At 44.0% G+C, this 12,627-nt stretch overlaps 1 protein-coding gene across 1 annotated transcript in view; it reads left to right on the forward strand.

The window, feature by feature from the left end:
• The window catches only part of tlcd5b (TLC domain containing 5b), an 18,774-nt gene that overhangs the window by 1,487 nt on the left and 4,660 nt on the right, over positions 1-12,627 (forward strand). Inside the window, exon 2 of the mRNA XM_043676443.1 lies at positions 4,751-4,950. Coding sequence (XP_043532378.1) covers positions 4,755-4,950 — 196 coding nt within the window. The 5' untranslated portion in view covers positions 4,751-4,754. The remainder of the gene's footprint in view (positions 1-4,750; positions 4,951-12,627) is intronic.

The following is a 12,627-nucleotide window of genomic DNA, read 5'->3' on the forward strand; positions in this document are numbered from 1 at the left end:
CCACGCCCCTACACCCCCACGCCCCTACACCCCCACACCCCCAGGGAGTGGGGTCAATGCCACAAGTTGGGGACAGGCACTGGCCAAAGTCAGGTATACACTGAAGTCTGGAGAGATGTTGAGGGCTGGGTCTGTGAAGCAGGTGCATTGCTTTTTGGTGATGATCAGCTTTTAAATTTTTTATGGATTTGGCTATCAACTGCAAGTTATGCAGAAAATGGTTATTAGGAGTGGGTCTGCTGAGTGTCTTGCCAGACCATTGCTGGAGACAATTAAGAGTTCGCCACATTTCTGTGCGCCTGGACCCACATGTAAGCCAGACCAGATAAGGATGGCAGATTTCCATTCCTAAAAGGACATTAGTGAACCAGATGGGTTGTTATGATAAAATCAAAGTAACTACAAATGCTGGAAATTTGAAACAAGAATTTTGGAGAAACACAGCATATCTGCCAGCATTTGCAGAGAAAGAAAGAGTTAATGTTTAGAGTATGGTATGACTTTAGTACTGATGAAGGATCTTATGAACAGAATGTTAATTCTGTTTCTCTCATCAAAGACGCTGCTATACTTGCTGAATTTCTCCAGCATTCCCTGTGGTTCTTATTATGGGCAGCATTACACTAGCTTTCATAGGTCATAAATTTTACAGTATGGAAAAGAGGCCCTGAGGCCCAGCATGTCTAGGAGACAGTGAGGTCTGCAGATGCTGGAGGTCAGAGTTGAGAGTATATTGCTTGAAAAGCATAGCAGGTCAGGCAGCATCTGAGGAGCAGGAGAATCAATACTTCGGGCAAGTGCCCTTCATCAGGATGCTGCCTAACCTGCTGTGCTTTTCCAGCACTGCACTCTCGACTCTGATCTCCAGCATCTGCAGTTCTCACTTTCTCCATCAGATACAGTACCTACCTCCTCGAATCCCACTTTTTTTTTACCACTTGGCCTGTATGCTACGTTGCTTCTAGTGCTCATCTAAATATTTTTAAAATGTGCAGGTTCCTACCCCACTACCTTTTCCAGACAGTGAGCTTCAGATACCCCCCCACCTCTCTGAAAATTTTATTTTTCCAATTCCCATGAAACCTTCTGCCTGTCACTTTACATCTACTCCCCTAGTCATTGATCTTAAAACTAAGGGAGAAGTCTCTTCCTATCTTTGCCTTTCATAATTTTGTACACCTTAATCAGGTTTCTTTCTTCAGTCTTCTCTGCTCGAAAGGAAAACACCCTAAGCCGAACTTGACCCTCTTCAAAGCTGAATCACTGCAACCCAGGCTTCTTCCTAGTGAATCTCATCCGGTACTCTCTTTAGCACAATTGAATCCTTCCTGTGGTTGGGGTCGGTTAGCTCACTTGACTGGATGATTTGTTTGCAATGCAGAGTGACACTAACAATACAGGAATAATTCCCTAGTTGGCTGAGATCACCATAAAAGTCCTTCCTTCTCAGTCTCAGCCCTTACCTTAGGTGTAGTGACCCTCTGATTAAACCTTTAGTCATCTGCGAGTTTTGAGAAGATTTGTAGCTCAGGTTGAGGTTCTGGATGTAGCTTTGCTCGCTGAGCTAGAAGGTTCGGCTGGATAAAAAACCTAAAACAGCTTACCTCCGAGCACTGTCTCGACATCCCAAAAACTGCACTGAAGGCAACTCACCACCACTTTCTCCAAGGCAATTAGGGATGGGCAATACATGCAGACCCAATCAGAAACACTCAGTCTACGAATTAATAAAGTGAGACAGGTAGTAAATCATAGACCAGTCAGGCTAATTAGTGATAGAAACATATTGGAACCTATAAAAAATGAAGGTGATATCATTCCAAGGATCAACGGGGTGTGTTAGTCTGAGAGTATCTTGCAGGTGCTGCATCTATCATGCCTCGATCTATACCCCTGCTTCAATACAGAACATTCCGATTGCCCATCCTGAAACCTCCACTACCCTTAACCGTATAGCCACACAGGAGGTGGTGGCATAGTGCAAATGTCATTGAACTAATAAACCAGTGGCCTAGGATAATGCTTTGGGGACATGGGTTCAGATGCCACCACAACAGTTGGTAGAACTTAACCTCAGGTGAGTTGAGGGCTTTGATCAACAAAGGGATACATATCATTTGTATCAGGAGATACGGTTGAGGGAGAGGCAGGGAAAGGGGCATGGTGGTGATGGAACATTGATCTAGGAGTCAATTGCTGCAGGACAGAGGAATGGCATCTTAGAAGGTTCTTCAAATGAGACCCAGATGCATAGAAAATATTATAAAATAGCATAGATTCCAAAAGGTGAAATCACATTTAACTGAACTGATTAAGGAGACAGTAGAAAGGTAAAGTTGTGAATGTCATAAATGCTGATTTCTACAAAGTAGATAAAGGTTGGTCAGATAGCTGAACAGATGGAATGTTGGCTAATGAAAAGCAGGCAGAGAATGGCTAATGGGTGTTCTTCAAATTGGAGTGAGGCAGAAAGCGATGTTTAGAATAATCAGTGCTGGGACTACTGTTATTAAGAATTTAGATTTAGGAATAAATAACTCAATACCAAAGTTTTCAGATAACACCAAACTGACAGATAATGATAACACTGAGGAAGAATGCAGCATGATTTAAGATGGTATTATAACATTTTCAGATTTCGCAGTTAATTGATACACTTTGGAAGGAAAAATCAAATATCATGATGTAGAAAAGGATCTAGGGATAGAGATGAATGAAGTATTAAATGCAACATCATGATTAGAAAAGCTAACCTGTGATGTGAGTAAAATGCTGGGATTTATTTATAGGGGCATAGGGTTAATCAGTAGTGAAATTACACTAAACATATATAGTGCCCTGGTCAGACTGGGTTAAAAGTACTGAACATAAATATGGTCTCCATGTTATAAAAAGAACATAGAAACCAGACGAGCAAGGAGATGTGGAGTACAAAAACAGGGAGATTGCAGCTATTGGGAAAGATTGAATAGGTTGGCCCTTTTTTCTTCAGAAAGCAGAAGACTTCGAAAAGATCTGGTACAGGTCTTCAAAATGATGACGTGATTGGAAACCGTAGATGGGGTCTGTTTTCACTTACAGGAGAATCTAAAATAAGATGGGTAAAAGTAGTAAACTATTTCCTAATCATTCGCAACCTCAGTTTTTGCCAAAGTATTTTAAAACAATTCAGTACTACTTACATTTATTAACCATTGTAATATGGGAAACATGACTGCCAGGCTTCACTAAGGTAGACAAACAGAAGACTGGAAGAACACAGCAAGCCAGGCAGCATAATGAGGTGGAGAAGTCAATGTTTTGGGTGTATACAGGACCCAAAATAAGAGCAATGTTATAATGATCTGCTTTTGCAGTGTTTAGTGAAGGATAAATATTAGCCAAAGTTGAAAGAAACCTGTGCTTTACTTCTAAAACGGCAGTTGTAATATCTACCTGACAGAACCTCTGATAATGGAGCACTCCCTTAGTACTGAACTGGAATTTCAGATTTATTTTTAGTGCTCAGTACTGGAGTGGTTCTTAAAACCAGAAACATCTGACCTTGTGGTTAATCTGGAGAAATATCTTCAATCCTAAAGGCTTGGACTCGGGCAGGAGCAGAGACACAGGAAAATCCCATTCCAGATTCAGTAAAAATACTGATGTACAAAATTGATCCAGTAAAGTGTATGATCTACGATTTAGTACATCTTCTAATCTCAGCCACATAGTTACTGATTACTAGATTTATGAATGTGACAAATTATCAGGATTAATTTAAAGGCTAATTTACATCACTGGCTTCAATGTCACCTCTTCTGTTATAGGATCGCTGGATGATACATGAGAGATTGTGCGGACAATGGAATCTGTACAATGTATTAATCAGAGAAGTAGGAATAGTTGAGAGTGGAAGTTGCAGCAATTCAGGAAAAATAGTAGGATACAGCCTGTCATCTACTCAAGGGTTTAAATAAGAATCCTGTCTTTCCTAATGTTAACTTGTGCCAAAGCCATGCATCCTGCTATCTATAGACTTTCTAACTGCAGTAAGGCATAAATACAGAGATGCAGATGTTTATGTTAATTGTTGTATTGGTGGAAAGATGCAGAACAGGCCAGTAATAATTTCAGGAGTGCATTCAGGATGGTACTGAATATGTTTTAGAACTGGCAATGGAACTGGTGCCATGCTGGGTGTAGTAACAATGACCTTAAAACTATGCTCAACCATTAAAAGCAAAATCTGGACCAATTTTTCCACAAATTATAGTAGATATCTTGAGCTGTTTGCCACAAAGGCTGTGGATGATGGGACCAAATTACACTTTCAAGACTCAAACTGATAGATTTTAGATAGGGAAGGGCATCAGGGAGTGAAATAGAATTGAAATGTTGATCAGCAAAGTTCCCACAGAAATGTGAAGTAGGCTCAAGGACCTGAACAAAATCCTTTAGTTGTTATACCACTATTGCTGGGTCAAAATCCAGGAACCTAGTCCCTAACAGTGCTGTGTATGTACATACAGTTACTTCTAATGTACTGACCTGTAAGTCTTTGCACATCCTTGATCTCCACCCTAGCTTCAGGTCATTGTTGAACTGTAACTAGCTTCTGAAAGCTATGGGTAGTCCTTTGCTGATGTGTTTATGAATTTGATGTAATCAGCTTTTGAAGATATCTCTTCATTTCCTTAATTTCATCCTGGCTACTGCAGTGTCTTGTCTTATCCATGAGCAGACCTTTTAACGTTTCTATCCTTTCTAGAGAAATGGCTGCCCCTATGCTTCTGGTGATCTGCAGTTTGATATTTTGGGTATCGCTTTACCTCTCCTTCTGTCAGTTTAACAATCAACAGCACTATGAATGGAACTGCCGTCTGGTAACCCTTATACATGGAGTCTTCATTGTTTGTTTCTCTGCATATGTTGGATTTATCGATGGGCCATGGCCCTTTACCCATCCAGGTGAGTTCTGGCATAAACTGCAATAGGAAGAAATAATTGTATGCATCAATTCTTAGTTAGCAAGGTGGATGGAAAAAGCAGGCAAATTAACAGGCACTAAGTTGCTGGGACACTATTAGACTTGCAGCAGTGAGGGACCTGCTATCCCAGACCATTTAGGTTGAGTCTGTGGGACACCTGAAAGCTGGACAGTAATCACTGTCTTGATTATTTTTCTCTATTCCAAGATCTGTGCTCAGCACCACACTTTGCTGCATCTATTCTTTCTGTGCTGATCCTAGCAAGTGAAGTAGAACACTTGGTAAGGGAGTGCTGACATGTTCTGCCTTTTGTTGATTTAAATACGCAACACCACCATATAAACCCACCAACTCCCTCAGCTACCTGGATTACACCTCCTCCCACCTACCTCCTGCAAAAATGCTATCCATCACCTCTTTCCCTTCCTGAACCTATCCATCCCCATCAATAATGACCAACTCAATGCTGACACTTTTTACAAACCCACCGACTCCCACAGCTAGCTGGATTGCACCTCCTCCCACCCTACCTCCTGCAAAAATGCTATCCAGTATTCTCAATTCCTCTGCTGCATCTGCTCCCAGGAGGACCAGTTCTACCACAGAACACACCAGATGGCCTCCTTCTTTAAAGATCGCAATTTCCCCTCCCACGTGCTTGAAGATGCCCTCCAACGCATCACCTACACGTCCCCCCAAACTTCCACCCTCGAACCCCACCCCTCCAACTGCAACAAGGACAGAACCCCTCCCGGTCCTCACCTTCCACCCCACCAACCTCCGCATAAATCGCATCATCCGCTGACAGTTTCGCCACCTTCTAACGGACCCCACCACCAGGGATATATTTCCCTACCCACCCATTTCTGCTTCCCATAAAGACCGTTCCTCAGTGACTACCTGCTCGAGTCCATGCCCCCCAGCATCTCACCTTCCCCTGCCACCGCAGGAATTGCAAAACCTGCATACCCCCCCCCTCACCTTTGTCCAAGGCCCCAAAGGAGCCTTCCACATCCATCAAAGTTTCACCTGCGCTTCCACACATGTCATTTACTGTATCCGTTGCTCCCGATGCGGTCTCCTCTACATTAGGGAGACCGGACGCCTTCTCGCAGAGTGCTTCAGAGAGCCTCTCCGGGAGATCTGCACCAATCAACCCCACCGCCCCATGGCTGAACATTTCAACTCCCACTCCCACTCTCACTCTGCCGAGGACATGCAGGTCCTGGGCCTCCTCCACCGCCACTCCCTCACCACCCGATGCCTGGAGGAAGAATCCCTCGTCTTCTGCCTCGGGACCCTTCAAACTCATGGCATCAATGTGGACTTCACCAGTTTCCTCATTTCCCCTTCCCCACCCTACCCCAATTTCAACCTTCTAGCTCAGCACTGCCCTCATGACCTGTCCCACCTGTCAATCTTCCTTCCCACCTATCCGCTCCACCCTCCTATCACTGTCACCCCCGCCTCCATCCACCTATTGCGCTCTCAGCTACCTTCTCCCCAGCCCCAATCTTCTCCCATTTATCTCTCCACCCCTGATCTCCCAGCCTCATCCTGATGAAGGGCTTTTGCTCGAAATGTCAATTTTCCTGCTCCTCGGATGCTGCCTGACTTGTGCTTTTACAGCTCCACTATAATCTTGACTCTAATCTCTAGCATTGGCAGTCCTCACTTGCTCCAACACCAGGTTATAGTCCAACAGGTTTATTTGGAAACATTAGCTTTTGTAACGCAGCTCCTTCACCAGCTAGCTACCTGATGAAGGAGCAGCACTCTGAAAGCTAGTGCTTCCAGATAAAGCTGTTGGACTATAACCTGGTAATGTATGATTTTTAATTTTATCGACCCCAGTCCAACGCCAGCTCCTCCACATCTTGATTTAAGTAGATTAAGCCAGTGTAAAAGGTTGTTATGCTCGTGATCACCACTCAGTGGAAGGTGAAATCGGAGTCAGTCTTTATTTAGTATTGATATATTCTCAGAATAGATCATGACAGGTATTATCTCTGAGCTTGGCTCAGCTCCACCATCAGGTATCTGTTGGTATGTGCTCAAGTATCTATTCAATGAGTGCTCTTCACTTATACAACTTAACTTCAGTTGATATAATTAATGTCCAGTCCAACTTAATTTTGATTTAATTGCCTCCCTTTCTCCCTATCTCTCCCTCACTTTTTGTGTTATTGTGAAGTCCTTACGGTACTTTTACATGTAAATTAATTAATTAGAACATGATGATATATTGGTGGTAGTTAATGGATGAAAGATGCCACGAGTCATTTGGTGATGGGACAAAAAGTTGTTTTTGTTTGTGTGTGATAACACTTCCAAATATAAAAAAAGAAAATTAGCATACAGAGGGCACGAGTGGTACAGTGGTGGTATCCCTACCTCTAAACCAGAAACCCAGGTTTAAGTCCCTTCTGCAGCACTGGTGTGTCATAACGTGTCTGAAAGTTGATTAAAAAATAGTCCAGTTCTTTCAACTTTGATGTTATTACAATGCCCTTCCCAGGCATTGCATGTAAATTGGAACCTAAGTGATTTAGTGTGGTAGATAAAGGCTGAAAAATACCATGGGTGATTTGGTTGTGGGAGAAAAGGTTGTGTTGTGCATGAAAGTGATGCTGGATATCAAAAATATATTTTTTGGCCAGAAAGGATTCTTATGGTGCACTGATAATGTCCCTACCTCTGAGCCAGAAGCACTGAGTTCAAGTCCCACCTGCTCCAGAAGTGTGTGGTAACATCTCCGAATAGGTTGATTAAGAAAATAACACCCAATACCATGGATTCAAGGCTGTTGTGATACAGGGCTCGTACCTTGCCTTGGGGTAAAAGGTCTGGGTCCAAGTACACCTCAAGATGTGATGGCTTTGGAGGTGTGTGTCACTGCATCGCTGAACAGGTTGATTGAAAAATCTTTGTTTGCATTTCAGTGAATTTATTCAGTCACAAATTAAAGTTTTAAGTGAATTTTCAACTGTCTGCTATTGCTGATGAATCTGTGCTCAAAAAGATACACTTTTGAATGAAGTTTGGACTTTGCAGTGTTGAGACCAAGATCAGACAGGCAGTTTGGCTAAGCATCCCGAGCATAACCCAGGCACTTTGTGTGTGTCTGTGTGTAGGGGTGGGGTGTTTGGGGTGCTTTGGAGTACTTAAAACCATGAGCACAGATTCCGATTCTGATGTTGCTAAGGGAAAACAGAACATATGGCCTAATCGTTAGCTTCATACACCAGTAACAAAATCATTTTTCATTTACATCACTTCTTGACTGTGCATATTTATTAGACAGTATCTCAGCTGGGATATGCCCATTAATTTGCTTCAGGCTGAGATTTTCTATCTCAGCCTGGGAATTTCTATCTGATTTTGTATCTATGGTCAGGGTGCATGAAGGCTGTTTGTGGGTGATAAAATCATAGTGCATGGGGGAATTTATTTGTACTGATTCTGCCTCTTTTGGCCTTCTCCCCATGGAGATTACTCACATGTCACTGTGTGAGGGGGTACCTGACATCATTAATGTAGAACACTCATCCGACTCTTCACAGAGTTGCTGCTATTGGGATTCTGGGTTGATGCGCATTGATCCTTCATGCTGGAATCTACTGAATTCAAATATTTCTGTTTTTCTTTTATTATTTCAAGGGGTGTGGGCATTACAGGCTAGGCCAGTATCTTTTCCCCATTCCTAGAGATGGTGATCATGACCTGCCTCTGTTAATCGCTGCAGATCATGTTGCTGCAGGTAGACCCTCAATGCCATTAGGGAGGAACTTTGCTGGACTTTGACCCACTGACCAAAAGAAGAGCGATATATTTCCAGGTGGGAGGTAAGCGTCACCACCAGTATCCCCGTTGACTACATCTGCGGGAAGTGCACCCAACTTCAGCTCCTTGAAAACCGCATTAGAGAACTGGAGCTGGATGAACTTTAGATCATTCGGGAGGCAGAGGGAGTTATTGAGAGGAGTTACAGGGAGGTAGTCACATCTCAGGTAGCTGGGTTATTGTCAGGGGACAGAAAGGGAATCGGCAGGCAGTGCAGGGATCCCCTATGACTGTTCCCCATAACAGTTTCCACACTGTAATCTAATCTAATCTAATCTAATCTAATCTAATCTAATCTAAAAAATAAGTATATTGATTTGGGTACTATTTTGCAGGTGGTGGGTGGGACTTACTAGGGGTAAGCAATGGGGCACAGGTCTTTGGTACAGAATCTGTCTCTAATGCTGAGAAGGGAAGGGGGAAGAGGAGCAGAGGGTCTGCTAGGGGAACTGACAGGATGTTCTGTGGGAATGAGAGAGTCTCATGGTTGGTGTGTTGCCTCCCAGCTCCCAGGGTTTGTGATGCCTCTGATTGTGTTTTTTGGGATCCTTGCGAGGGAGGGGGAGCAGCCCTGGGTTGTGGTCCACATAGGCACCAAGGACATAGGTCAGAAGAGAGATGGGGATTTCAGGCAGGAATTCAGGGAGCTAGGGTGGAAGCTTAGAGCTAGGTCAAACAGTTGTTATCTCTGGTTTGTTGCCCTTGCCATGTGCTAGGGAGGCGAGGAATAGAGAGAGAGACTTGAACACGTGGCTACAGGGATGGTGCAGGGAGGGTGGGTTTTGGATTCCTGGATAATTGGAGCTCTTTGTGGGGTAGGTGGGACCTCTACAAACAGGATGGTCTTCACCTGAACCAGAGGGGAGGGACCAATATCCTGGGGAGGAAATTTGCTAATACTCTTTGGGTGGGCTTAAATAATTCAGTAGGGGATGGGAATCTGAATTGTAGTTTGAGTATAGAGGAGGTTGAGCATAGGGAAATCCAAAATAAGGTTTCAGGGTCACAAGAAGGCACTGGAAAGCAAGAAGTTGGCTTGAAGTGTGTCTATTTCAATGCCAGGAACATCCAGAATAAGGTGGGTGACCTTGCAGCATTGGTTGGTACCTGGGATTTCCATGTTGTGGTCATTTCGGAGACCAGGATAGAGCAGGGACAGGAATGGTTGTTGCAGTTTCCGGGATTTAGATGTTTCAGTAAGAACAGGGAAGATGGTAAAAGAAGTGGGGGCTGGCATTGTTAGTCAAGGACAGTATTATGGTGCAGAAAGGACATTTGAGGATACGTCAACTGAGGTAGTATTGGCTGAGGTTAGAAACAGGAAAGGAGAGGTTGCCCTGTTGGGAGTTTTCTATAGGCCTCTGAGTAGTTCCAGAGATGTAGAGGAAAGGATTACAAAGATAATTCTCAATAAGAGCGAGAGTGACATGGTACTTATTATGGAGGACTTTAACTTCCCAAATATTGACTGGGAATACTATAGTTCAAGTACGTTAGATGGATCAATTTTTGCCTAATGTGTGCAGGAGGGCTTTCTGGCACAGGCCAACAAGGGGAAGGCCACATTAGATTTGGTACTGTGTAATGAACCTGGCCAGGTGTTAGATTTGGAGGTAGATGAGCACTTTGGTAATAGTGACCACAATTTAGTTATGTTTACTTTAGCGATGCAAAGGGGTAGGTATACACCGAGGGGGCAAGAGCTACAGCGGGGAGAAAGGCAATTACGATTTAGATGAGGTTAGATTCCCTACAGCATGGAAGCAGGCCCTTTGGCCCAACAAGTCCATACCGACCCTCTGAAGAGCAACCCAACCAGATCCATTCCCGTAGCCTACATTTACCCCTGACAAATGCACCTTATACTATGGGCAATTTAGCATGGCCAATTCACCTGACCTGCGCATCTTTGGATTGTGGGAGGAAACCGGAGCACCCGGAGGAAACCCACACAGAGATAGGAAGAATGTGCAAACTCCACACAGGCAGTCGCCTGAGGCAGGAATCAAACCTGGGTCCCTGGTCCTGTGAGGCAGCAACTGCTGAGCCATCATGCCGCCCCCTTTTTTTGTGAAGAGTAACCCACCCAGACCCATTCCCCTACCCTATATTTACCCTGACTAATACACGATGTGATTAGACAAGACTTAGGATGCGTAGGATGGTGAAGGAAACTGCAGGGGATGGGCACAGTTGAAATGTGGAGATTATTCGAGGAAAAGCTACTGTGTGTCCTTGATACGTATGTACCTGTCAGACAGGGAAGAAGTTGTTGAGCAGTGGTTTACTTAGGAAGTTGAATCTCTTGTTAAGGGGAAGAAGAAGGCTTATATTAGGATGAAATGTGAAGCTCAGTGAGGGCGATTGAGAGTTCTGGAAGTAGGTTTGCTCACTGAGCTGAATGGTTCATTTCCAGATGTTTCGTCAGAGCTGAAAATGTGTTGCTGGAAAAGTGCAGCAGGTCAGGCAGCATCCAAGAAGCAGGAGAATCGACGTTTCTGGCATGAGCCCATCTTCAGGAATGAGGAAAGTGTGCCAAGCAGGCTAAGATAAAAGGTAGGGAGGAGGGACTTGGGGGAGGGGCGTTGGAAATGCGATAGGTGGAAGGAGGTTAAGGTGAGAGGGAGGAAGAGATGTTTCGTCACCCTATTAGGTAACATCTTCAGTGGGCCTCAGGCGAAGCATTGCTGAAAATGACATCACCAACCCAAAGAAGCCCAAGAATATAAATAGAAAGCAGAAAATGAACCTTCCAGCTCAGTGAGCAAACCTACGTCCACTTACACGGTACCCAGGAAAGACCTAAAGACAGAGCTAAGATGAGCAAGGAGGGGACATAAGAAGTTGTTGATGGATAGGATCAGGGAAAACCCTAAAGCTTTCTATTGGTATATAAGGGATAAAACAATGACTAGAATAAGATTAGGGCCAGTCAAGGACAGTAGTAAGAAGTTGTACGTGGATTCAGAGGAGAAAGGGGAAGCACTAATTGAATATTTTTCGTCAGTACTCACACTGGAAAAAGACAATGTTGTCGAGGAGAATACTGAGAAACAGGCTACTAGACAAGATAGGATTGACGTTCACAAGGAGGAGGTATCAGAAATTCTGGAAAGTGTGAAAATAGATAAATCCCCTTGGCTGGATGGGATTTATCCTAGGATTCTCTGGGAAGCCAGGGAGGAGATTGCCGAGCCTTTGACTTTGATCATGATGTAAAAACAATGAATGCAGATGCTGGAAACCAGATTCTGGATTAGTGGTGCTGGAAGAGCACAGCAGTTCAGGCAGCATCCAAGGAGCTTCGAAATCGACGTTTTGGGCAAAAGCCCTTCATGAAAAGCCCTTTCTGATGAATGGCTTTTGCCCGAAACGTCGATTTCGAAGCTCCTTGGATGCTGCCTGAACTGCTGTGCTCTTTGATCATGATGTTGTCATTGTCTACAGGAATAGTGCCAGAAGACTGGAGGATAGTCAGCATGGTTTTGTGAAGGGCAGGTCGTGCCTCACAAACCTTATTGAATTCTTTGACAAGGTGACTAAGGAGGTGGACGAGGGGAAAGCGGTAGATGTGGTGTATATGGATTTTAGTAAGGCGTTTGATAAGGTTCCCCATGGTAGACTACTGCAAAAAATACGGAGGTATGGCATTGAGGGTGAGTTGGAGGTTTGGATTAGGAGTTGGCTGGCTGGAAGAAGACAGAGGGTAGTAGTTGATGGCAAAGGTTCATCTTGGAGTGCCGTTACTAGCGATGTTCCGCAAGGATCTGTTTTGGGACCATTGCTGTTTGTCATTTTTATAAATGACCTCGAG

The sequence above is a fragment of the Chiloscyllium plagiosum genome, chromosome 35 (genome assembly GCF_004010195.1).
Source record: "Chiloscyllium plagiosum isolate BGI_BamShark_2017 chromosome 35, ASM401019v2, whole genome shotgun sequence".
In the NCBI taxonomy this organism is placed as follows: Eukaryota; Metazoa; Chordata; class Chondrichthyes; order Orectolobiformes; family Hemiscylliidae; genus Chiloscyllium; species Chiloscyllium plagiosum.